The 27810-nt window shown below is 41.3% G+C and overlaps 1 protein-coding gene across 2 annotated transcripts in view; it reads right to left on the bottom strand.

Moving 5' to 3' along the window:
* Window positions 1-27810, bottom strand: part of dlgap3 (discs, large (Drosophila) homolog-associated protein 3) — a 125826-nt gene that overhangs the window by 15239 nt on the left and 82777 nt on the right. For both annotated transcript variants that reach the window (XM_034891692.1, XM_034891691.1), the window contains exon 3: window positions 3426-4609. In XM_034891692.1, the coding sequence (XP_034747583.1) occupies window positions 3426-4508 (1083 nt within the window). In that variant the 5' untranslated portion in view covers window positions 4509-4609. The remainder of the gene's footprint in view (window positions 1-3425; window positions 4610-27810) is intronic.

The raw sequence follows: 27810 nt of genomic DNA, 5'->3' as shown, positions 1-27810 counted from the left end.
ACTGTAGCACTTTGAGATTTGTTTAAATGTAAAGTGCATTACAAATAAAATGTATTATTATTATTATTATTATTATTACGGCGACCAATATGAACAGCTGACAAGACAGTGTGTGAAGGAGAGGGTGGGCCCCGACGAGAGAGAGATTATGATGTGTTGTCACACAGACGACGACCAATGTGTGGTCATAAAATATGGATTTGATCATCGGTAAGTCTGTAAATTGTGTGCAATGTTTAATTTAAATTGCAGGCTAGTACTTTCACTGTTTATTGGTTCACTCGATACATTTGGATCGGGTCGCATTCTTACCTAACGTGAATCAAACGAACTGAGACCCTTTTTGCTAGTGGACCAGAGTTTGAATGTTCAAATGAGTTTTTACAAGCTTAGAAATCTAGACGCACCCTAGTGGCAGCAAATTTGCAGCCAGGGTCAGTCTAGAAACTTTCTGTTGGCTTGTGAGCTGGAACAACCAAATTCTAGTCAGGCCAATCACATCGTGCATAGAGTTGGTGGGCGGGCTCAACCTAAAGACGGCACACTTGCGACTGTTTTGCATTAATTCTCTGCTTCTTAGAAACAAATTAGATGGCGGCTGCTGACACACACACACACACACACACACACACACACACACACACACACACACACACACACACACACACACACACACACACACACACACACACACACACACACACACACACACACACACACACACACACACACACACACACACACAAGGCCCCAGGGTTTGGCATCCAGCTGAGTGTGTGTTTTTCAGGTCATCACTTAAAAGATGATTCAGCCTAATCTCCCGATCCCTCTGGCCTTCTACTTTCTCTCTCAATTTCTAATCCTGCTTTCTCTCTCCCGGTCTGGCGTTGCCCATTGGCTACCATCACCTCCTTTATCTCTTCTCTAACCCTAAGCTTGCTTGGCTATCTCTGCATCCCTCTACCTTGCTCTCTCTCCCCCCTCTATCTTTGTCTCTCTCTCCCTCGTTGTTTCTGTCTTCATTTCACCCCCGCTCCATATTCTATTTTTTATCATTCCTTATCTATCAGCCACAGGCCGAGGGGACGGGAGAGGCTTAGGGAATGGAGAGCACCGGGTTCTGATGCCGCACGTTGTGATTGGCGATAACACCATGGGAGAAAACCTTGCACATGGCCCTTTGACTCTGACCGCGGTAATTCAGACTTGTGAAGAGTCACTCTTTTTTTCAACCCACTTTGAGCTCCTTCCTTTTTTGTGGGACACATCTGAGCGATGACCCTGTATGGACATGTATGTTCATGTTCCAAAATGCCAGTTGGGAGCTTGGGAGCATGACCACTTTGTCTAGCTCTGACTTAAAGGAGCATTCGTGGAATATTGAAATTGATTTGAAATGTACTGTATTTGCACTGCATTCGGTATGTTTTTATCCAGAAGAACAACTGTTCTTGACTTCTGTGATGACTCCGATGCGATGGAGAGAAGTTTAAACAAATTTTGAGTTGTGAGACTGAGACACCCGGGGATACTGTCACATACTGTATGACAATATTTTACTTCAATCTCTTATGCCCTCATCCAGTTTCTTACAAAGTTGGAATCAGATGTTTTATAACTTAAAAAAAAAAGAAAAAAGACATGTCATTGATTTGTATTGAAATGGTGGAAAAGACAGCCGATAAGGAGCAACACTGGAATTCTTTTGGAGTTGTGTTTCTGGCCATCTGATGAATGTCAGTCCAATATTCACGCTGTTCTTTTAGGGAAATTCCGGCTCCTTAGCTGCTAAATGCTCCACTAACTGTGGAAGGCAGGTAGCATGCAGTTCTTCTTTGGAACAGTAAAGTCGTGGACTACAAAACCAACACAGTGTGCTGAAAGACACTGTACAGCTCTGTAGAGATGAGAGCAACTGCAGATTTGGGTGATATTCTCTGGTTTCATCACCATGATTGGTGACTGCTTAAAGTAGACATGTGATCCATTGTTAGTGTGGAAATATTTACAGCCTCTTTAAGGACAGTTGTTGCATGCATGATGTCTACTTTACATCTGCACTCGTCTAGCAAAAATGCACATGTGCAGTGCCGCTGTGTGTCCTGAGGTCTGGTACCGGTGGAGTAGACCTAAGCAGCTCTATATCTGCCGCTCCAGGAAGCGGTCTGCTCTCAAGCCGTGTATGTATTTGCAAAGAACAGGATCTACTCCACACACTGTCTCAACCCTTGCAAGTGACACCAGAAGATATGAGAAAAGCTGAAGTGGGGGTGTTCATTTTGTGTCCTGAGGTATGCATGTGATGGTAGCCTAAGGCACAGAGGCAAATTGTGTGGTGTTTGTTCTTTGAAAACTCTAGCACACACAAGCCTGCTCTCTCTGTCTCTTCTGTCAGCAGACCTCAGCTGTGTCTAGAGGATGAGAGTTGGAAAAACACCAGGGACTCCTGTGGCTACCTGCTGTTTCCGTAGAAACACAGCCTGCATGGCACCTCTACTTCAGCACAGCTGGAGGTTTGTGAGTGTATGCGTGTGTGTGCATGTGTGTGAGTGCTCTTTCAGCTGACTTTGTAAGTACGCTGTAACAGACAATAGCTTTTCATTTCACGGAATCTATTCATACAAAATGAGAGAGAGGGCGAAGGGAAGTTGCATGAGTTGGATTCAGAGATCGATCGTGGTAACTAGAACTGGGAGAAGGACTGTTGGGAGCAACATATCACAGACCTTTAACCCTTTGAGCCCACCCTGGGCTACTTTGGTAAGGTTTCTCGTTTCACAGAACGTTTTATGCAATTTAAGATGTTTGTGTTTTTTAGCCTGTGTGTGACATCATGAACAGATAGACAAGAGTGTCAGTGTCCCAGGAACACATGAATCATGCTGATGGGACAACATTTCTTTTAAAATGTATTTAGAGTGTAAATTTAGTTTCATGCATTTTCTCACTTGTTCTCCTTTCAATCAGAGATCAAGACATTTTTGGCATTAAGGTTCCCACCATGCTTTGAGTAAAGCAAAAAAGAAGTGCAAGGTTGTCAGTCAGCTGTTAGCTACAAATGAGCCCCATTTCTAGCCTAGATTTCTTTACAGTTAGGCGAATCTGCACCATGTTGTCGTGCTGTATTAGCTGCTAGCGCCTCCCCTTAGCGTTGTAAACATGGACAAATAGACAAACGATCAAATGGATTCATTTTGAATCTGAAGAAATTGTCCAAATTTGACGATTAACACACACACACACACAAGTTTGATTTAAGTTGAAAGGTGTGAAATAATTGATGCAAAATGGAGCTGGAGCCAAGGGTTCGCCTGCATGAGACATAAGACAGCTCAGTGTTGAGCAGCAAATAAAGTCACCCACATCTTCTATTCCCAGTGTACAACACACACATAATGATTGATTGACATGCATCACACACACACCTGCAGGTAGTGGAAGGTCCTTTCCTTCAACTTATTCTCCAGGGGCACAAGGGCTTTCTCGTAGCCTCCTCCCCTGGTGGAAGGGTACACCTCTCTGGCCTGACTCACTGTCATGGCTGACCAGGTGCTCCTTTTCAGGGAGTGGCCGTGGGGCCCGTGGTGTCCCCCACCTTCATTCCCAGTCAAAGCCAATGTGGTGCAGGCAATGCACTCCCCAGGTCCTGGCCCCCCACGTCCACCACCACCACCACCACTACTACGCTCCTTGGGCCTCTTCATGGTGAGCTCCTGGATGGCTGCATCCAGGCTCTCGTGTCCGCTGGGATACCCCCGTCTGCCCCCACTGACCAGGAAGCTGCTGTCGCTGTCCAGGTTGTCGTCAGAGCTCCACCAGCCTGCCGTCCTGCTGCGGTGGCGTCTGCCCGACTCGTGCCGCGAGTCTCCGCTCTTGCTTCGCTCTCGAGACTTGGTCCTCCTGGTAGAGCGAGGCTGGTGACCTGAATAGTGGCCTCCGCCATCCTCCCCTCCACTCCTGTGGCCTCCTCCTCTCTCGCCACGGTAGTCCCCGGCTCCTCTCGTGCCATTGTACTCCCGTTTGGCCGGTGCCTCCAGGGAATGGGACTTGGCAAAAAGGCGCTGCACAGAGTTGACCAGGTGGCGGATCCGCGATGGGCTCTCGCTGCGCGGCTCAGCACCCCCACTAGCGGCGCGCTGGTACTGCAGTGTGTGGAAGCCATCAGGATGAAAGGGCACCTGCTTCTCAAACTGGTCTATCAGGTTCGGGGGAATGCGGTGCATCTTCCCACCGTGGCCTGAGGACAGGCACTCTTCGCAAGAGTCAAACGACTGGAGAGGTGGGTGCTGGTTGGGGTGGGAGCGGGGGAATGTTCCCCCTACCGAGTGGCTATGGGAGTGGGAGTGGGAATGGTGTCTCTCCAGTGCCAGGGCCTCAGCCGGACCTCCTGGAGTGTAATAGTGGCCATCGCTCTGACCCTGGTAGTATTCTCTGGCTGGGCCGTCACTGGCCTCGGGCGTGCAGTGGCAGGAGCCTCCTCCACCACCACCGGAGGAATGCTGGGACATGCTACGACTGACATGGTACCCTTTCACAGGCGCCGGGCCGTGGTGGGCCGTCCGGGCCGAAAGGGGGCGCTGTGGGCGTGACAGGGCTGCACCGGTCTCACCTGGAGGCACAGAAAGAGTAACAATCATATATGTTAAAAATTGTATCCGGTGGGATATGATATCCCTATGAGTAGGGGGGTGCTATATCTTTGCAATTTTAATAATATCAAAATAAGGGCAAAAGACCAGTATCTGATTAAGATACTGTTAATAGCTAGCAAGAAAGCTTTTACGAGGAAATGGGGAAAGGCAGATCCCCCTTGTCAAGAACAATGGACTGGAATAATAGAAGAAATCCACATTATGGAAAAACTGACACATCGTTTGAGACTTCAGCAAAAACAAATGGAAGAGAAATGGAAGAAATGGACAACATTCAAGACAAAAGTCAGCAACAAGAAATAAAGAACTAGACAAACTAGATGGAACTAAGGTCAAATAGAGGAACAGCTCCCAAGCCAAAGTTTTATGTTATGTTATGTTGATTGTAAAGTGTTCATGTATATTGTATATGTAAGCAAAAATGGAAAAAACTAATAAAAAATTGTATCCAGGGAAACAGGGGTGAACACATTATCAAATAATTGAATCAAGGGTTCAGTGATGCATTCAGTAATATTTTACTGTCTCATTACACTTAATAACTGTGAGATGATGAGTAGGTGTCACGGATCACTTCAGTGACTCTTCTGTTACCTCAATAGCTGCTGCGATTTCAAGCTTTCTAAACAAGTGAAATAATACACACTTAAGTCTGTGTTGTGTGAAAACAGTGGTATAATCCTTTAATAATATGATTCTGAGCACGTACAGGTATAAATAACTTATGATTGAAATCTGCACTGCATGTGTTTGTGAAGAACAAAGGTGGGAGGTATAGTTTAAGAGTAATTCAGACTTAGAAATGATTCACAACCAAAAATAAACAGACTTTGTAGATGGATGTCCAGATTGTTTTCTCTCTTTCATCAAGAAGCCTGTTAAATTGAAAGTGAAAATGTTCTTTTCTTTTTCGGATTAACATTTTTATTGATGTTGCGGTTCATTTTTTACCCAACCAAAGGCAAACAAGAAGAATAGTGAGCAGTTATCCTGCAGCTATCTTCCCCTCATTCAGAAGGCTGCTAGGCTGATAAATCAAGAATATTATTTCTTTCTTTCTCACAATGTCTCTTCGGTTTCTGCCTGGTACTCCCATTTTGCATTCTCGCTGCTCCATGTTTATTGTTATAATCATCAGCCAATGTGCTCCTTGTTGTCTTTTTCCTCCATCCATGCCCACAGGAAGTCTGGGAGCATTCACATGATGTACAGCTGATTTATCGATTACCTGCATCCTACTACAGGGGAGACGGAGAGCATCCAAGTGAATTCACAAACCTCTGTGCTATCAGCTACAGGGTGAATTCTCTGTGTGAGTACCAGCTGAACTAAAACACCATTTACAATATGCAGGTGACCAGGAAGGAACCAACCCTGCCTTTGCTTTGAAAGAACAAAAAGTGCACAAGAGGATGGGATCTTCTCCACAAAACAAACAAAATCAATACACCTTTCAAAGCTGCAGCAACAGTGGGGTACAATGGAAACCTCATCACCCACACATTCTGGTTGCTGTAAGTAAAAGTAAACAAAAGACAACAGCCTATCTGTGTCCTACCTTTCCTTTCAGCACATGGAAATCAACTGAGACTCCATATGTGGTGATCATGTGTTTCATTGGACTGGCATTAATTGCTGCTGCAGTAATCTCATCCTCTATTAACCATGTTGCTCACTAACTACATAATGAATCAAGGGCATGCGACCTGCTTATAATGCACAAAAGCATTTTCAGTCACTTCAAGATTTGATTAAACTGAGATGAAATGACTCGCCGCTCGGCTGGATGGGTTTCACCGAGCTCCTAGAGTCTATTTACGCTCGTGTTGGTCGGCTTCTCACACAGAGATGAGAGATAGGGGACAGATGCTGGGATAATCATTAAATAGAGCGTGGCCTGTTTGCCTTGATTGGCTGAATGAGAGCTGCCATCCATGCTCACCCATATTCAGCCGTGGCATTGGTGTAGCCGTGACAACGGGCCTCTCGAAGTCAACACCCCACCGTGGACAGATTTTTGACAGCCGTGGCACCTGGGTGGAAGGGACCGCTTTTTCTTTGCAGGCGAGGCAGAGCTAGGACTCACCTAATTTAGAAGTGTACTACAGTTGTCTCCTAGCAACACCAAATGTTAGTCAAGCGTCATAGCAAGAGCCCACCCGGACATCTGAAGTTCAGATATAGTTTCCATAAATATGCCAAAGTTTTATCAATTTTTTCGGCATCATAGTTTATATTTCCTTGCACGAAAAGTGAGGAAATGTCCATTTTTAATAATAAAACAATAAAAATAATAATGTATACTTTATTAATCTTGCAAGGGGAAATTACAATTTACACTCTGTTGTTGTTACACACATTACACACAGGCCGGAATAACACACACATGCTCACTACCTATACATGCACTAAACCGAGAGGTGTGAGAGTGCCCGTGGAAAGGCTCCCCGAGCAGTTGGGGCTTTGGTGCCTTGCTCATGGACACCTCGGCAGTGCCCAGGGGGTGACCTGGCACCTCTCCAGCTACCAGTCTACAGTTTGACTTTAAAATTCTTAGAAATAAAGAAGCAAAATAAATAAAGATAGGATACATGTACATCGCAAATAAGCTGATGAGATGGATATTTTTTTGCATGTGCGTGTCCCTGTTTATGAATAGAAGCAAAGTGAGCAGCGCTGCTCTGCCTGGAGGAGTAAATTAATCCATGATCTTTTTTTTATCAAGTCTTTGGCTTTGGAGCGGGCTGCTGGTTAGGAGCTGTCAGTCACAGTGACACCCAAGCACTCATGCCCCGACGTGTTGTTGCGCTAGCGCAGGTTAAAAAAAATAAAAAATAGACACCCATGTGCAGACAGACATTTGAAAAGATATAGAGAGGTAGAAAAGACGCAGCTGAACGTAGGCTGTCTCTTTTCTTTCTTTCCTTCCCTCGATCCATCTCTCCACATGTCTCCCTCTCCTCTCCGTCTCTCCTCCTGACCTACTTCTATCCATCCTCCAGTCATGTCTCTCCCTCCCTACGCTCTCCTCCTTTCTTTTTTTTTCTTTTCTTCTTCTTTACCTTGTCGGTCTGTGTGGCTCTGTCAGCACTTCTCTGTGTGGAGTTAATACAAAGTTTGTTTCCATTCTTCATCTCCTGGCTTCTACTGATCTATCTGTCGTCCACCGGTGGGCTCTCTGCTTCGTTTCTTGTTAGATATTTAAAGTATTAAGTACACACTTTCTATACACCAAATAATAGGACATTGTTACGTTTTTTTGTGTGTTTCAGGGATCCCTTCAAATCTGATTGATACCTCTTTCCCTTTTCGCACTCCACACATATTTTTGTTTCATTTCCTATATTTCAATCCCTCTTTGGAAAACTCTCTTCCCCCTCCTCTTTGTGTAGGCAGGAATATTGTTCAGCTGCACAAGATTTGGAGCTGTACAACACGCTGTCATTGTTTAACACTGCTTGAAATCAACCTGATTGTTACATAGGCTTCAGTCTGGAGCTGCTTCTTTTGAAACATTTATGCGATCATGGCAGCTGCTCTGACCCACTTTGCCGACAGCTGAGTCTGCCCTCGCTCTGCCATCCCTGGGAGCTGGGGGGTCACAGTGGGTTTCACGTCCATGAGATCCTGTAAATTCAACAACTGAAAAACCATAATGATAACTGCGTTTTTGTACATTTTTCCTCACTCATGGGAAATGTGTCATGAGTCTGGTTCAATGTGTAATTTTCTTGATTCATTGTTGGTTTGTGTGCCGAGAGGAAGCTGCACATTCCCCTCATCTTCCTCTCATCATCTCATCTGGTCAACATTTACATGTGCTGGGAATGTTTAAGAAAGGCTTTTAATTACTTGTGTGTAGTCTTTCTGCCCACACTGGCTTTCTGTAGGGGCACGTTAATTCCCTGACCTGCTGGACCAAACTAATAATAATAAAAGCAAAACAAGAATAACAAATAAAGTAAACCTTTAACAATATACAAATTATCATAAAGAACATGAATAAATGTGACATGTCCAGAAAGGATAAAAAAGAAGTTTACACTTATATGGGCCTACCTCTTAACAATGAATGCAATATTTATCACATCTACGACTCACAAACCACCACTCAATCATTTATAACTGAAACAATTAACTCAAATTCATCCCACCAATCCTTCCTCGTCCCTACACATCTCAAACCGTGTTTTTGTACATCTAGAGCATTTGAATTGACGTATAGGTGGACTTTGTTTATTAACCCTCCTCTTTCCACAAGTTTCTATATCTAAAATATGGGTTTCTTGCAACCAAATTGTCAAAGAAAATAATGTGGATGGGTCCATGTAACGCGCTTCACAGGTAGTACAAATGATCAATTTAGTACTTTCATTCAATTTGGTTGTTTAATTCAATTGTATAGCATTTGAAAAAGAAAATGATAAAAGAACGTTGAAAAAAGTGACAAATATGTCGGGAAAAGCTTAAAGAATATCAGAAAAAGTGTCAAGAACAGTGAAAAAAAGTGAAAAGAAAAACATCTGGAAAAGCAACAAAAGTGTTGAAAAAGATGACCAAAACGTGTTTTTTTTTATTTTTTTTGAGGCAAAAAACAAAAGGTTTTCATCGACCGGGAAGACAACGTTAAAACTATTCCACAAATTCCCGCCCCAAGTAAAACTACACATAACCTTCATAGTGATACAAATAATAACCCCTCTCTCAGTCTAATATATATGGGATATGTTCTTTATGTTACTAATTCTTTTTAAGAAGAAAATGTTCTGCTGTAATGGGACTGTTTGGGTGTCTGTTGTTGTTTTTTCACATTACACATTACAGCATATGCCGTAACAGATTTTAGTGGACAGAAACCTTCATGTGATTGGAAGTGACTAGTCAGCTGTAAACAAGCCAGTGATCGTGAAGCATCAATGCACCAGCGGATGATGAAAGGTCTCCCTTCCAGAAAATGACAAACTATTGTAAAATATTGAGACTGTTCTCCCCCTAAAAATGGTCCCCAGTCTGTTAATATTAATGGACAGAGCGTGTGTGACGTCCCCCACTGGTTTGTGGAGATCTGATATGAGGCGTCTAGTTTGCCGTTATGTGCGCAGCCATCCAGGTTGCGGATTTGACGATGATTTTAGACGAGAGGGAGGAGCCAAGTTACCTTCCACACTTTCACTGGCAACAGAATCCTAGCCACGCCCTAAAACACCCCCTGCTTCATCGCCAATTTTAAAATCAACGAGACCATAGTACATTCATCATTCTGTGTTGCAGAAGACTTCAAACCAGCAATTGAGAAAAAATGTTTGAATGAATGGGCTCCTTTCTCTTCTACAGAATTATTATGAAAGGTGCTCTAAACGCATGTTTTAAGTTGGAACATTTGTTGTCATATTCAGTAAACATCTCCTCACTATCTGCAAGCTGCCTGTCCCAAGAACACACTGTATAAAACATCTTCCTATATATGCAAGCTGCCTGTCCCAAGAACACACTGTAAAACACATCTTCCTATATATGCTAGCTGCATGTCCCTAGAACACACTGTAAAAAACATCTTCCTAGATATGCAAGCTGCCTGTTCCCAGAACACACTGTAAAAAACATCTCACTATCTGCAAGTTGCCTGACCCAAGGACACACTGTAAAAAACATCTTCCTATATATGCTAGCTGCCCATCCCCAGAAAAGACTGTAAAAAACATCTTCCTATATATGCTAGCTGCCTATCCCCAGAACACACTGTAAAAAACATCTTCCTAGATATGCAAGCTGCCTGTTCCCAGAACACACTGTAAAAAACATCTCACTATCTGCAAGTTGCCTGACCCAAGGACACACTGTAAAAAACATCTTCCTATATATGCTAGCTGCCCGTCCCCAGAAAAGACTGTAAAAAACATCTTCCGACATATGCGAGCTGTATGTTCCCAGAACACACTGTAAAAAACATCTTCCTATCTGCAAGCTGCCTGTCCCAAGAACACGATGTAAAAAACAGATTTCCCACTGGGGTCAGAAAGCACAGGGGAGACCCTTTGTTTCTCTCACTATGACTCCAGAGTCTGTACTCGCTCCAAAGCTAATCTCTGTCACTCTGTCACTCATCCCTTGCTCTTTCACCCACACACACACACACACACACACGCACGCCGTCACGAAACATCAGGCCACTTACATAGGCTATTGCGAAAGCTGTGTGTGGAGGCCTCCACACAACCATAAAAGGTTAATACCGTGTTTGAAACTGCGACCATTGCGTTCTCCGGTTTTAATATGAGGACAAAAAACGTCTTATTTCCTGCTATTGCTAGGGGCACTTATTTATGAAAGGCTCCGGTGGTTCGGATTACAGGAATTAATAATCCATATCTCCCGCGGTGTCGTGGATGACCGTGACCGGAGGTGAAAGGGGATGAAGATGGTTGCATGTTTTGCGTGAAATGACAACTGACCGCAGCAGAGAGAAGAACAGATGTAAACAGGTATGCCATGCTGTGATTAGCTTGTGGAATTCATGGCCAATTCTGTTTGGTTTAACAAAAAAAAAAACGCCCTGATTGAGATCTAATCAGTTTAGGGAGAGAGAGAGTGTGAGTGAGTGGGAAGTCTTCCTGAAAGAATTAACGCCGAGCTTCATTAGATGAAGAAATATTGGCTTCAATGGAATAGTTCAACATTTTGGGAAATGTGCTTATTTGCTTTTTTTGCCAAGCATTAATTAAGAAGATTGATACCCCTCTCATGTCTGTACGGGAAATATGCAGGCCTGTCTCCTAAATACTAAATTCCCATACAAGGAGACATCATTCTCAATCATGTTTCGAGGAAAATGCTTTTTTTTTTCTTCTTCTGGATGAAGTTTGTCTTTGGCGCATCACCAATACGTTTCTAATCAGTCTAACTACATTGGTTGGGTCAGACAAACCAACAGGACTTTCATCCAGGAAGCTGTTGTTTGTTTCCTGTGTGAAACCAAAAGTCAACACCGACTACATTGCACGTGTTGTTTTCGTATGTTAACCCTAACCCTTGGTCAGGGACTCTTCGTGTCAGATACCTTCGCAAAAATCCCCTATTAGAGTCTGAACATAAATAAATACATGTCCGGAAAGAAGTAAACAATTAACCTTAACAATTAACACAATATGCATCATGTATATGACTTGCAAACAGCCATTCAATCAGATATAACTGAAACAATTAACTCACATTCATCCCACCAATCCTTCCACATCCCAACATCTTAAAACATTTGTTTGTGCATCTACAGTATTTGAATTGATTTATATGTGGACATTTCAAAAATTCACCCCACAAGTGATATGAACTTTATCATTAAGTCTGTTTAGGATGCACCGGGTAGAGCTGTGGCACGACTGCTGCGCTGTAAGGTGAAGTATAGTATTGAGAGCGACAACTGTAGGGAGTAAATCTGGTTATCACCAGACCAAGCTCAATCTTTTAAAGGTCCCATGGCATGAAAATTACACTTCCTGAGGTTTTTTAATATGAGTTCCCTGCCTATGGTCCCCCAGTAGCTAGAAACGACGATAGGTGTAAACCGAGCCCTGGAAATCCCGCTCTGCCTTTGAGAAAAGGAAAGCTCAGATGGGCTGATCTGGAATCTTGCCCCTTATTAGGTCATAAGGAGCAAGGGTACCTCCCCTCTCTCTGCTTCGCCTGCCCAGAGAAGTTGACCCACCCATGAGAGAGAGAGAAACCATGGCTTTCAAACGAGCAAAGTGGCAGTTGGTCAAGACCACACCCCCAGCCTTCACTTTGACCCCCTCCCCCCCAAAAGCTACACACAGAGCAATGGCGCATACTAAGTAAAGCTCATTGTGGGACTGGCTCTAGTGGCTGTAATTCTGCATAATGGCTGAATTTCGGGAAAGAGGCTTCAGAGACGCTATTAGGGGACCACTAAGGCCTATAGAAAAGCATCCAAAAAGCCCCATGTCATGGGACCTTTAAGACTGAACATTACTCTGTATGTTATTGCACAATAGGTGTGATCAACTGGCATGGTTCAAATCACTGTACGCAATTGGGTAGTCCTTCAACCAATCAGACCGATGAGCCGGGTGGCGTGCTTACCAGAGCTGTAGTAATGCAAACACATTCTTCTTTTGTAGGATTTTTTCCAGGACACATTTCTGTTCCGTTTTCAGAGAAAACTTTACTTTGAAATCTTTTTAAACAGCAGCGTCAGCAGCATCAATGAGTTGCTGCGATTCGGTGGCTGTCATGTTGAATGTAAACAAAAACCTGGTTGCCGTCGCTTCTGTCATCGTGTCATCACGCCAAAAGCGCATCAGGTGGATATGCCAGTTTGTGATTGGTCCCCGCGGATTTGTAACAGAAGCAGTTTATCCAGTCTAGTAGAGAGTAGTATAAGAGACCTAAGAATCGCGTAAGGAGGCTGTTTGGGGTGGTGGATGGGTCAAACAACAGAGGACTTTCAGGTGGGAGACACCTACAGTCTTTTCCTAAACCTACCTATCTCGTTGTCCCTCGTGTCACTTAAACGTTAACACCAACAACCTTTCTGTAACCCTAACTAAGTGGTTTTACCCTGCACATTGAAAAATGACCCATACCCAAACGCCAAAAAAAGTGATGCCATGAGTCCCGACAAAGCACATTGGGAAAAAAAGCATATTTATTTTAACCTAAACAAAGATCTTTTTCTAAACTGAAACAAGTAGTTTACTTTCCTTACAAGGTTACCCAAGCCCAAGAAATATCCTGCCACATAAACCCCTTTTCTTTACCATCTGTACGATAGTAATGTATTACATGTATTACTTTAAAGAGGGTTTTATTTTGCTACCAGAGTGGGAGACAACAGCAGACAATCATTTGGACAAGGCAGCTACAGTCTTGGCTTTATTGAAATGGGCTAACGCTGGAAGGCAGTGGGTATTGTGTGCCTAAAAACTGCCTTTGTTTGACTGCAGATACAATGAACGAAGATACAGCATGCTCAGAGCCAGATATTTCGACTCATTTGAAAATACAAGGATTGGAACTGCACAGAGCTCTTATACAATTGTAGTCGAACAATGGAAAAGTTTTCATTTGTCTGGTATCGGTCCATATGTGCCTAGTACAGTAGACTTCACAGATGCTATTAACCACCGGAGCTGTGCACACCAGTAATGGGAAGCGGGACAGACAATAGTAGAGTGTATGAAAATGAGGATGGAAATAATAGAGGATTGGCTCAGCTGTGTGTTGGCCTGCTCTTCCTTCTTTGCTAGCTACAGAGACATGCATGCTGGGAAACTGGCAGAAGGACTGATTTGCTCTTCCCAGCTTTTAGCCATGAATGATCTATTTTCACACTGCCTTCTCTGAAATGCACAAACACACACCACACACTACTCTGGCAGCCGGGTGACTGCCGTAGCTAACCCATCATGGTCCAGAAAGATTTAAGGATGATGGGTAAGATGGAACATTTCAAGGCTGACCCGCGGAAGAGGCCCCACCCTGTAAAATATGACTGCAGGGCCAGATGGCTGCAATTCTGAACAAAAGCTAATGGCTTTGGGTTTGAAGAAATGCTAGGCACCTACTGGCCTAATACATGCTTTCAAATCCATTTATGTATAAAGATGTTGTAGCTGCACACTTTCAGGTGGGAAGTGGCAGGAGTTAATACACAAAAATGGTAGTGCAGATGGATGCAGTGCACCTGCAAGCTCAAGATGCCTGTGCACTCACACGCACACTTTGAAAATAAAAAGGTTTTGGTAATGGTGGTTGAAAATGTGAATGAATGTAGCTTGAGATGAGGAGCAGAGAATGGTGAGAGAGGAGGAAAATGTAGCAGAAATGCACAAAAGACAAAGAGGAAATATTGGAGACAGAATGGGAGAAAGAGAGATGATGGCCCCAGCACAGGGGAAATATGCTCCCATCATGAGGGCAAAATTGAAAAGTGCCTAGGGGACAATTCCTATATCTTGCTCTCCTAGTCTCCTCCTCCTCTTGCCCTGTTTTCCCATCTCTCATTATTCCCATATTCTCCAGCACAACCTGCTTTTTCCCTCCTCCTATCTCACATTCCTTTACCCTCAGTCCCTCTCTAACACTTAGCAGAAACAACTCTGGAGGAGTTTAACAAGTCTGAAGTTTACATGACCTGTAAGGTATGTTTCAATTTTTTTTTTGAAATTCACTTCAAATTCAAGTTAGATTTTTTGAAACTTACATTTTTTCCTTAGAATATTTGCTTGTCGTGACCCAATACCTGTGCAAGACCACAATGCCTTCAAGGTAGCACCATAATACCGGTGTATGTATCTTTTGCTAGCTCTGGTGACTCCAGCCCTGTCTCCCTAGCAGAAGCAGGGAAAGCTAAGCTACTGCAAGCTAGTTGTTGAGTTTCCTTTCAACAAAATGCTCTCTGTAAAACAGTGTTACACGTGCTTAGGGTTTTTATTGGGAAACGTCCGAACTCAAAGAGTGTCTCTGGTAAACGCTGCCTTTGACAAGGGTGAAGCGAGTAATTACATTTGCCCTCCATATCGTTCGACCAGCAGCGTCTGTGTAAGCAAACAACACAATGTAATTGGTTGATGTCTTTATTCACTTTGCGAAAGCTCCAAAAATCAACCTGGTTTTAAAAACAGATGACACTGATTTATCACTGTGTAATATACACGTTCTGTGTAAAAGTACTCGTGATAAAAACAACAGTTCAACTATTAAACTGACTAAAAGATAGGAAGAATCCACCATAGCATAAAAGGGGCTCTTAAGTCTTAAGACTTAAGAAAACTTGATACGATGCACAGCAGTCTCCAATGTCAGAATCAAACAGCACTGGTGCGCCAATACATCAACCCCTTCCTCCTCTCTAAGAGATTTTGTGGCACTTCAACAACAACAAACTACTAATATTCTGGCACATAGTGAAGGCCCGTATCAAAATTTATTCTGTGTATTCAAAACATTTAGCCAACATTCCCTAGCTTGATCTAATTAACATGATGAAGAAGACATTTAGCATAAAGCTGCATGTTTAAAGGCTGAGAAGGCTGTGACTTAATGAGAGGGAAAATACCAAAACCATTTAGCACAGTGCTGTTATCTTGTAATTGGCCTGCCTTTTCACACTTTCAACATGTGAGGACATTGCTGATGATATAAGACGGGGTCAAACAGAGATCAAAAGCAATAAGAGAATATCACAATGGACATTCAGAGAGTAGGTCATTAAACATTACACCCTAACCTTCGAGTTATGGTCATTCAACATACACATAGTCTCACATCCTGTTCTCACTCATGCACTGTACACACTTTTCTGTAAAATACAGAAGCTAAGTGTACCCTCTTTCCTTCTTCCTTTTGGCATATGTCTCTTTTTTGTGTCCTCCTCTCCTCCATCCACGTCCTCTCTCTCTCAGCTTTCAATACTATTGATCACCACATCATACATAGACAGGCTCACAGAATGGGTGGGCACCTCTGGGAAAGCCCTTGAATGGTTTTCTTCATATTTGGTAGGTAGGAATCTTTCTATGGCTGTTGGCCATTATACTGTATGTCTGAGTTTGCTGCCTTGTAATGTGGGGTGCCCCAGGGTTCGGTTCTGGGACCAATTTTATTCTCCTTCATATGCTTCCTCTTGGGCACATAATCGGTAAATTTAAAGTTAGTTCATGTCACTGCTATGCAGATGACATTCAACTGTGTTTATCTTTCAAACCCGACAAGACTGATAATTTAAATCTTTTACAGGACTTGATGATCAGTACGTTTCTCCAGTTAAATGCCGAAAAAATTGAGTTTTTTTATTGTTGCAGCGGACAGCATTGTTTCTGAGGTTGCAAGCAGTAATGGGTCACTAAACTCCAATGTGTGTTCCAGCCTAAGGCATCTTAGTGTGACTTTAGATCAGGCTAAGAGCCTTGACAAACAAGTCAAGCCCTTAACCTGCACTTTTTTCCACCTCAGAAAAATTGTAAAACTCAAACGTGTTGTATCCTTCATTGTTTTGGAAAAGATCATACATGCCTTTGTCGTGTTCAGATTACTGTAATTATCTTTTTGCTTGCCTCAGTAAATCATTTGTAGATAGTTTATAATTGGTCAATATGCTGCTGCTAGGCTGTTGAAAAAGACAGGGAGGTCATGTCACATTACCCCCTATCCAGGCCTCTTTGTACTGACTACCTGTTACACTCAGGATCCAGTTTAAGATTAAGATTGTAATTACATACAGAGCCATCATGGTCAGTCCCCGGTCTACATTGGTGATCTGCTTCACCCTTATATTGTCAGCAGATCTTTGAGCTCACGGTTTACAAAGCTGAAACTATTAACTAATAACTCAAGCTACTGTTGATGTGTAATCTCAGCTTGTGTCCTGATGCTTTCTGCAGCTACACATGGCATACAAAAAAAGCTTATATTTCTGATCTAGCTGCATGTATGGTGTCTTTTTGATTGCATATTTTGTATATTTTAACCATATTTGTTTTGTTTTTTCTTCCTGCCATGGTCTAAAATCACCTTGCCAAAGGACTACAGTTGAAAATGAGCGAACTGGCTAACACTGGCACATTTACAGAAAGGTTGATTAATGTACGTTGTCCTTTATAAATCAAAATACAATACTGAAAGTGACAGAGCTTTTGAAACAGATGCTCCTAGACTGTGGAACGCTTCGCCACATGTTTTAAAAGTGACGGCATCTGTTGAAATCTTTAAAAGGACACATCCTTTTAGTCAGGCGTTTGTCTCGCCACATTGTTGACTGTATTGACTTTTTACGCTTTCATGTTTTATTATGATTTACTGTGATTTATGGTGCTTTTTATGATTATCGATTTGTTTTAATGTATTTATTTTGCGTTGTGACTCTGTCTGTGTTAAGTGCTATATAAATAAACTTGACCTACTTACTTGTCTTTACTTGTCACTTCATAACTCTTTCCTTCTGTCTGCCCTTCGCTCACTCTCTCTGCCACTCTCTCAACATGTCGTTTCTCCTTCTCTTGCGGTCTCTGTCTCTTTAGTTGCTGGTTAAATGTTGTATTACAAACTCTCCTGACAGAAAATCAAAGGTAGATGCAAAAAACCACAGCTCAGAGGAACCAACACACACACACACACACACACACACACACACACACACACACACACACACACACACACACACACACACACACACACACACACACACACACACACACACACACACACACACACACACACACACACACACACACACACACACACACGTCAATGCCTCTGAAATGACTTTTAAAACCCTCTGTTTTTCATCTTATTGGGATGTCTTACTTGAAATTTATCCATAGTCATAAACTAATATTATTTTATAACAACTGTTGTTAATGGACCTCCATGAGCCAAACAACTGTTTCCTAGATAAGAATGAAGCTACAGAAACTCAAACATTAAGAATGTTCTGGAAAAGAAAATACAGCAGGACGCACTTAAGAGCAAAGTTGAAATCAGAAAAAGAGGTTACTCACAAACTAGCATTATGCCGTGTGACAGATCGCTCCACTTTTAATTCACGACTTTATCAGTTTGGAGACGGATTCCCAGCACGCGGTCACTTCTAACTCCTCCAAATGCTGCACATATACATGGATACCGGCTGCAGCTGTGTCCACAGATGCAAATCACAGATAGAGGCAGAGGGATGGACACACACACACACATCACACATCCACACGTTTAACCAGCTGAACGTAGTGTTGCTAGGTTACTTGGTGAAATAGGTTACTACATATTTGCATACATCTCACATGGATGTTCATACACAGACAGACAGACAGACAGACAGACAGACAGAGAGAGAGAGAAAATAAAAAAAGTATAGTATGTCTACAGGGATGAGTAATTCCAAAGGTGCAATGCAGCACGATTATAGGGCTTATTTGTGTGTTTAGTTGAATATGTCTAAAATACAAGCAGGTTTGAAATGCAAAATAAAGTGTACATGCAAAATGGATATGTGCTTTTGCATAATGTATGTGTGTGTATGGTTGCTTGTGCTGGTGCTTTGATGTGGGATTGCCTGGTTCAGTGGCTTTGAGGGCTAAGCCAATACAGAGGTGGGCCAACTCCTTTGCTTTCTTCTGCTTTGCTTTTCAATCCTTTCTTTGATTCTCCTCTCCTCTCCTCTCCTCTCTTCTCCTCATGCCCATCACACTTTTCCTCCCTCCTTTCAGTCTCCTTCTCTTCTCCTCCCTGCAACACCTCGTTAAAGCAAACTAGTATCAATGCTAAAACTACAGCACCCGCCTGGAGAACTCTAATATTGAACAGACGGAGGAGGCTTAATAACACTCAATCTCATTAAGGTGCAAAAGAAAAAAGTTTAGCAGTAATCTCGACTAAACAGGAAGTGTTTACATCCTTTAGTTAAAAGGCAGGCTCAGTGTCCACTGCTTCACATGCTGCCTACATTAATAGCTGGACGGATTGTACACATGCACAACACACACAGCCTCCCATCGATACACAAAAAAAAATGAAAACCGTGTCATGCTAAAAGTTGTTCTAATACTTCAAGCAATGGAAACACAGCAGGTGAGAAGTGACCGGAATTGAAAATGCTACTACTACTGTGTGTGAAGTGTGGCGCTCTAAAGGTTTGATGTGACTTGACTTTGAAAGCAAAAATGTCTAATAATTCATATTTTAATCCTCCCACGTTCTGACCTTGTAAAATCCCTGAATAATATGCAGGACTAAGCAGGCATTCAGATGAGAGTCCAGTTAAAGTAACAGATTCATATTATCAAAGGCATTCCAGATACCAAAACACTGCACAACTATTTGTAATTTCACACACCTGGAATGGTATCACAGCGGCAATTATCTGATATGTCACAAATACGAGGTAAACAGTAGAAATATGGCGTTCATGTTACAAAATAATGTACCGGGAATGTGTGCTTGCAACAGCGTTTTTTGGTATTTTTTATAATTTTTCATTTTTGAAATTAAAAAAAAAGAATGGAAAAAAATGACATAACTTTTCCCCAGAGCCGTGCCACAGCTACAGGCCGGCCTTGCATGGACACACACCTTCAGCCTTTAATTTGTAGGGACTTGGAAACCTTCCGACCCTCAAACACTTGACACATGGACTAGTCCCAACATGTTTTTAACCAGCTCTCGATGTGAGCATGCATGATTTGGGCTCAGGTGTTAGGAAAAAGATTCAATAGTCTCCACCGAAACAATAAGTCCTCGACCAAGAATGCTCCCTTTTTCATTTACAAGCCTCCAAAACATTCAAGCACTTCTTAGATTTATTTAGTTTTCCTTTGAGTGGAAAGGAGCAATGTATGTTATTCCATTATTGCGTGGCTTATGTGCTGCACTGCCAGACAAAAGTAATCTATTAACTCTAGTGGCTGGCTTTTGTTATTACTGCGCTCTTTTTTTTCCAGATTATGTCAGAGAAAGGAAAAAGAGTGCGAGAGAGCTAAGGAAAGAGGAATAGCAAAGGAAGAAAAAGAAATCCAGCGTGTGCAGCTGTGTGCCACATCAATGTATAATTTTGTTCACTCCATTCATATTCAGCACAGAGCACTGCACACTTCTATTAGCCTAATATGATCCAAATTAACTTAACTGAAGGTAATTCCATTCCTGTAATAGATAGTCTCTGATAGGAATGCACACGGCCGTGTAGCATCCCAACCGCTATACTTTCAAAAAGACAGTAGGTCATCCTACTGACAACATCTGACATTTAGTCACATTGGAAAATCATGCAAACATACCCATTCAAATTTTTTAAATTGATGTTTTTTGTTTATAGCCGCCTACAAACCCAACACAGCGAAAGGTCCGCTGGGTTAGAAATGAAAAGGTCTTGTCATTCATTTCAGTCACCATTCATAGTAAGGAAACAATGAGAATTGTTCATAAAAAATGAGCTATAAAAAGAGTGACATTCAGGAGGATGTTTTTTATTATTGACGATGCAGACAAAAGATGAAGTATTGCGAAGGAGGAAGAGTGGAAAAAGTACTCTGCCATTGTTTTCCCGTCTCATGACGGAGTACAAAATTGAGCAATCTAACCAGACAAAACAATGAGACCGCACCAGAGCGAGAATGAAAAGAAGCAGGAAAACAGGAGATAATGAAGACTTCATTAATCAGCGCTGATGCAAGCCCTCTTTTATAAGGCAATACAATTGGAAAAGTCCTTAAAAATGCCTGATTGTGGGAAGTTTCCCACTTGCTGTCACACTGACATAATCTGTAGAATTGCAAACTGAAAGAAGGCATTTGCTAAAAGAGCACTCCAAAAAATCTGTACACACACAGCGGGCTCGGGTCACATTTGCAGGTGTTATGCCTATGTTAGATTTCCAATTATCTCAGTGGGCTAGAACCGGAGGATTTAATGCAGGAGTGAAGGGAACAACAGTGTCTCTCTACTGTTAGTGGCTCACTGTCTTTTATTTTTATGGCAATGAAAACTGCTGGTTCAATAAAATGTAAGTGAGATAAAGTCAGCTACGATGAGAATGAGTCTGCAGATCTAATGAAACTGTCAAAGAAAAGATCAGGGAAAGTGGCAGGTTTTACCCGGGTTATGGAGAATGAATTTAGCAAAAAAGCTCATTTTGTTTTTGGGTGTGGGGACTAAGAACAATCGAGGAATTTAAAGATTTTCCCGTGAAGTAATACAGTAACGTGTAAAAGAATAAATACATTATACTTTACAAAGCATAAATTCATGCTTTTTGTACCTCCCCTCAATCATCCTCAGTGTCATGCTTAAAAAGGTGTGTCAGTTGCATCAACATTGGAATGACGTGCTAAAGCTAAGACATGTGATTGCTACAATATAATCTGTTGTTGTTACACAAAAAGCCACTGAACAGGATTCCAAAAATACATGCCTTTTTCAAAAAGGACACAGTCGCTTTCCACTGCTATGCTCCATTACTTTGACATATTCAGCGCTGGTGGCTTGTCTCATGTCCCCCATAGTGACAGTTACATTAACAGGATTGTGTTATCGTGAGGATGTCTGCTTGTAACCACTGGAGTCAGTAGTGCTGCGTGGTAGAAACAGTCAGCTGTTAAAATCTTGTTTGTTTGGCTTTTCAGGATGAAATTTGCTGTTTCTATTTATTTATTTTTTTAGCTCAGAAACTCATTTTAAGCAGGTTTTATATAACTGAAAGCATTTCTGATCGTACCTCTCTGTTAATGAACACAGTTTTTAAGGCTAGGTTCACATTTTTTCAAGTCTGTTTCAAAACAGCACTCAACATGCAAAGCCATCCCTTCCCAATGTGTGACAAAAACCACAGTCCTTAACCCTTGGGTTGTCCTCGGGTCAAATTGACCCGTTTCAAAGTGTTTCACACCAGAAATATGGATTTCATTCAACTAAATTGCCCCCCAAAAACATGGATGATTCCATAAAACATTCTCCAGGTGAAATTAATGATTACTTTCATTGAATTTTTTGGGTGTTTTAGTTAATCTTATAGCATTTGAATTCTTTTTTATAATGGTTTCATAAAAGTATCCGGACTAAACTTTGACATCTACCCATCTGTGATCCACTCAACATCCTCTGATCTGAACTATTAGTCAAAATAATTCAAGGTTTCTAGGTTTGTAAAACCTATTATTAAAACAGCTGAGGTTAAAAAAAAAAAAGCCCCAATAGCATGGGAAAAGTGAGAAATAAATCAGATAAAGCGACAAAAACATCGGACGAGCACAAAAAAAATTTTCATTTTCAATTTTGACCTGGAAGGACGAATTCAAGGATAAAAGGAAGACAACACAAGGGTTAAAAAGTTCATCCAAAGCTACTATGAGGCTTCAGAATTCTATCTTAGTTAAATTAAGTGGATATCTTCCAAAGTTACTGAGTCTGAAGTACAGTATCCCCTCTGTGTTACAATCCTTCAACCATAGCTCCAAAAGGAACGTTGGAAGATACCATACAGCAAACAAAAACAGTGTCAATGTACAAATAGGCATGCAAGTATGTTATTTGGGATAAAGACTTGAAAAAATGTGAACCTGTAATATTTTACTGTAGGCAAAAGGCTAAAGCTCAGGCCAAAAGCAACCCTTCGCACAGCTATAACATGCACTTAACTCTCTAAAGTCTAAGAAATAGCTAAGTAAGGATTTTGTTTGTTTATTTCTGTATTTTTGCCACTTCCTGTTTTATTTTGATAACCATCTGGTCTAGTTTCAGTTCACTTCACTTCCTGGTCTTTGTCTGCCTTCCCGCCATGTGTGATACACCTGTGTCTCCCCTGTGTCTTTGTATACACCTGCCCTTTTCCTCAGTCCTGTGCCAGGTGGTCTTGTACTGCTTGTGCCTGTTTTCCTTGTGCTTCTAGTGAGTACTTCGTCTTCTGGTTTTTGAGCTCTGCCTCTTAGTTTTGGTACTTTTGTCTGTGTGTTCTCATACAGTTTGTGAATGAACTTTTTGGACTTTGATTCTGGGAATGTACCGTTCATTTATGAGTCCATTACCCTGTGCGAGCACTCTGTCCAAATTCTCATCATCTTGACTGTAAGTAATGAAGATTGGGGATTTTGGTATCAGTACATAGTTTAACAAAGGAGTATTCTCCCAATGTAATATTACGTATTCATGTAATTAGAAAAACAAACAGACAGATTAAAAAACAATAGTCAAAACCCAAGTAGATGAGGCTGAGACGTCCTGATTTTTATCCCCTATTATGGATCAAGCTCAAGAAACACTGGATTCTACACTTGCCAAATGCAACTCAACAGCCAACTCGCTAGTTGGTTAACGCCCATGTCATTCAAACTCCAAACTCCCAGCTAAGTAACAGGCTGTGGTAAATATTAGCAGTCTCCAAGCCCAAGCAAAGATATTCAATTAAAATTCCATTTTAATTATAGTATCAATTCATAACAAGAGTTATCTAGAGACACTTTAGAGAAGGACTGTAAGAAGGACCCAACAGTTCTAGTAGTTCCCTCCAGAGCAAGTAACAGTGCAACAGTGGCGAGGAAAAACTTCCTTTAAGGAAGAAACCTGGGACAGAACCAGGCTCTTGGTAGGCGGTGTCTGACGACCACCAGATTTGCAGCTGTTTCCACGGGCTTAAATTCAAACTGGTGTTTAAAATTAATGAAGCTCCATTTAAATGTGAGCTGTGCAATTATTTCCTGACTTTAATGAAATCAGCTTGCAAGGTCAAGGTGTCACGGATTTGAATGCAGTTACCTCATAAAGAATAAAACATCTAATTGATAAATACTGATTAAATGAGAAAAAAATTGGCTGGGTGTAATGATGCAATCTGCCCGCATGCTGACTTGATAAATGAGGTCTGTTGCTGCTTCTCTAAGAAGTCTGTGCTCTTGTGGAGCCAACTTCAGATCCCCAGATAATCAGGATCATGGAAGTAGTGGAGTGGAGAGGGAAACGCTAATGAGTGCTAATGAGCAGAGATCTCATGGAAACAGCCACTTGATTACCTGTCTTACTTGCAGTAATGGAAAACAGTGTACCCATGATTGGTTCCAACAGTAAAACTGCAGTGTCAATGGGAATGTATGTGGAAATCACACTTTTGCGCTCCATCTTTTCACCAACTGTGACTTTATTATCTCTGCCTGTGTTGTTATTGAGGGACTTATTTTGTTTTCATTTTGTTTTTTTAATCCACATAGCAAATGTGTTTGTGTGTGCGTGTGTGTGTGCATGTGCCATTAAGCTAGCGAGGATGGTCTGTCTATCACCCATCAATGGAGACAATAGAAGACAGCCATGAGTCCTCAGAGAAATATTCATAATTGGTGAGAAACACAGAGAGTTGGGATGACTCAGATGGACGCACTTAGAAAACTTTCTGAGGAATTATGGATCTCTGGTGAGTTGGAGACGGAATGAGTGACAAGCCATCTGTGGGAAACAGATGAGCTAGACAGCTTCAGCTCAGAAAGCCATCCTACAAAGAAGGAGAAGCTCTAATCAGAAAAACAGTGGAAGGTAAATCCACCTTAATTCAAATTTAAGCATTTGTGCCCATCTGCTGAGGATATCTTTATAATGAAATTCCATTTTTTTATTCAAAAAAGACTTATTTATATATAATCTGATCTTTCTAAATAAAATAACAAATGTAAGGTAAGAACTTTTGCAGGAACCCACTCTAAAGACAAATTAATGCTTATTCACAATGTTCAACATGAGTTATTGTCCAACTGGGATGCAATTAAGTTTAGGTATTTGGTTCTGTAGCTTAACCACCTGTTACATTTTAATGGAATTCCTGGCTGGAAAACTAGGTGGACATCTGCAATTTGGTCCAAGAAGTAGGCAGGGTGGGAGAAGGATTACAAAAATCAAATAGTGAAGGATGGCACAAGCGGTTGGGAGCATGCAGCACAAGCATATAGCTTTGTATTTGTACTGAAAAGCCATTAAAAAACCACTAGTGATTTATAATTCTGTCAATATTGAAACCACTTGTAATTCATGTAATCCCATTGTTGAACCCCAGCACCACAAAGCAATTTAGTGTTAAATGGAACCAGTTATATGAGGTGATTCCTTTGGAGGTCCAAGTGGTCCAACTTTAATAGAAGTGACTGTGCAAAGCACCGTTTAGTCTACAGTCATATTTAAAGATAATACTAAAAGATGTCAGAGCTTTTCGAGAGTAAAGGTAAAAATGTTCTCCCTTGTAATTACACGAGAACCACTTGTCTTACAGCAGACCTTCTCTTTGTACCACTAAACCACTCTGACTGTACTTTACAGGGATTTTAGAACAGCCGAGTGCTACTGTTTGGCTGGAATTGCACCGCCTCATTTGGGTTTTGTAAAAAAGAGGTATCACACTACCCTGTTTCATGATTAAAAGGTGTCTTTTGTTGCTTTGAAACTGCACCATCAATACTTTTCACATTAACACTTCTGTTGTCTTCGGGTCAAATTTGATCCCTTTCAAAAACGTTTCTACCAGAAATGTGGGTTTCTTTTAAACAAATTTTCCAAAAAAAGTAACTTGGACTGTTCCCAACAACACTCCTCATAAGTTAAATAAATAATAAGTTCACTGCTTTCATTGAATTTGTGTGTTTTTTTGTCAATTTTATAGCATTGGGAGAAAAAAATATTGGTAAAAGAACTTTGAAAAAAAGTGTAAAAAAAAGAGAAAACTGTCAAAAGTGACTAAAATGTGAATAAATGTCAATTAAAGTGACAAAAATGTGAAAAGAAGTCAAAAACAATAACAAATGTACATAATGTAAAATTTGGGGAAAAACTCACAACATTTTTAAAAGACTGGACAAACATTGAAAAAGTGACAAAATCATTGGGGGGGGAAAGCCACAGAGGGGTTGAAAAAGATGACCATGACCTTGATAAAACGTTCTTCATTTTAAAGGCAACACGAGAGTTAACAATAGATCAAATGCGTGTGTGGTTGCTAATAATGACAAACCTTCAGGAAGATACCACCTAACTGTGGGGTTCCTCAAGTCTATCAGCCATTTTAGCTACTTTCGACTAATTGTTTTGGTTTTCTAGTCCATGTACTTTAAATTTATCAACCTAATTTCCACCTTTCCAACAAAAAAAAGGTCAGATAAACTCACCCCCCCTACCCAGCACCAAACACTTAGTGGCAATCTTTGATTTCAGTGCAGCATCTGCAACCAAAACAGTCTTGTGGAGACCAAAACAGAGCTAAAAAGAGACTGAACATTAGAATTCCATTTGTCAGGTGATCAGAAACACGACTCCTAATAAATGCTAATGTTGTTCCTTGTTTGCTAAGCGGAAATTGTTTGCTAACCACGACAACTTCAAAAAGTGACAGTACGTCCGATGCTTTTGGCTTGAGCCGCTGCCTCCTATGAGCCACCGAAAAAACAAAACTTAATTTCATGCTGCTTTAAAGACATCATCATCATCATCATCATCATCATCATCAGTGCAATATATCCTGCATCCCATGTGCCATTGTTATCATTACATCTGTGCATCATTTTTCAATTTAATAATTTAATAAGTCATGTGTAATTTATTGTATAATACTGTTAATACTGCTATTTTTTGTACATTTATCTATCTCTGTACACCTGTGCTCTTATCTTTGCTGTTGCAAACCGCAATTTCCCCACTGTGGGACAAATAAAGGTTTTTCTTATCTTATCTTATCATCAGCCAAACAACAAACATGTTTCCCAGTGCCATACACTGTTTATTTTACTTTTGTCAAAAATCTGTGACTTGCTGAAAATGACAGTAACCTAAGTAAAGAAAGGTCATATGCCGCTGTTCTAATGCACGGCATGTTGTGGCTCTACTCAACACGACTCTCTCTCTTTTGGTTTTCCATTACCCAAAGTTGGTTGAAGTTTCACGCGAGCTGTGCTCATATTAGAATGTAGAGTTAAAACACTGCAGACAAATTGCTGGTCAGAAAGAATCGTCAGTTGCCCAACACAGACATCCTGCAAACGCCTTTATTTATTGTATCTGAGGTTGCATATAGTTCTTTCCTTCTTCTCCACCTTTTTTTTGATTGTTAAAAAAGAAAATGTGGGCGCGCCCGCACACAGAGATCGGGCGCATCCCCTGACGCAAGTCACCCAACGATAAGTTTTCAGTGAGTGTCCAAAATCTCCCTCTATAGTTCACTATTTAATAAGCACTATATAGGGAATAGTGAGTGAGTGAATGAGGGAGTGGTTTTAAACACACCGACTGTGTGCAGTTTTCCAATTGAGCCAAGATGGAGGAGATGTTGATTGTGGCTGTGTCTAACCGGCCGGCATTGGCTGGCTTATGAATTTAGATAGGAAGATGGTGTTAGTTCTTCTTTCATATGTTTTTAGCTTATCACAGTCACTGAACTGTCTCTTAACAGCATTGTTGGAAAGTTAAGTTATTATTCACATAATGTAGATGTTTTACAATGTCACGCTCAACAGTCATGAGTAATTAAAAACCCAGAATAACAACTGATTAAATAAAAGTTTGAAGCAGGCGTCTCTTCTGGAAAGAAGCCTGGAGCCACTGACTTGTGAACTAAGGGGCTGACAGAAAACTAAACCTGTGGGATGAGAGTGCAGACGGTATGGATGTGTTAAGAAAGCTTGGCGTCAGGTTT

This window comes from Etheostoma cragini, chromosome 14 (assembly GCF_013103735.1).
Source record: "Etheostoma cragini isolate CJK2018 chromosome 14, CSU_Ecrag_1.0, whole genome shotgun sequence".
Classification (NCBI taxonomy): domain Eukaryota; kingdom Metazoa; phylum Chordata; class Actinopteri; order Perciformes; family Percidae; genus Etheostoma; species Etheostoma cragini.
This window is presented reverse-complemented; position numbering and strand designations above follow the sequence as displayed.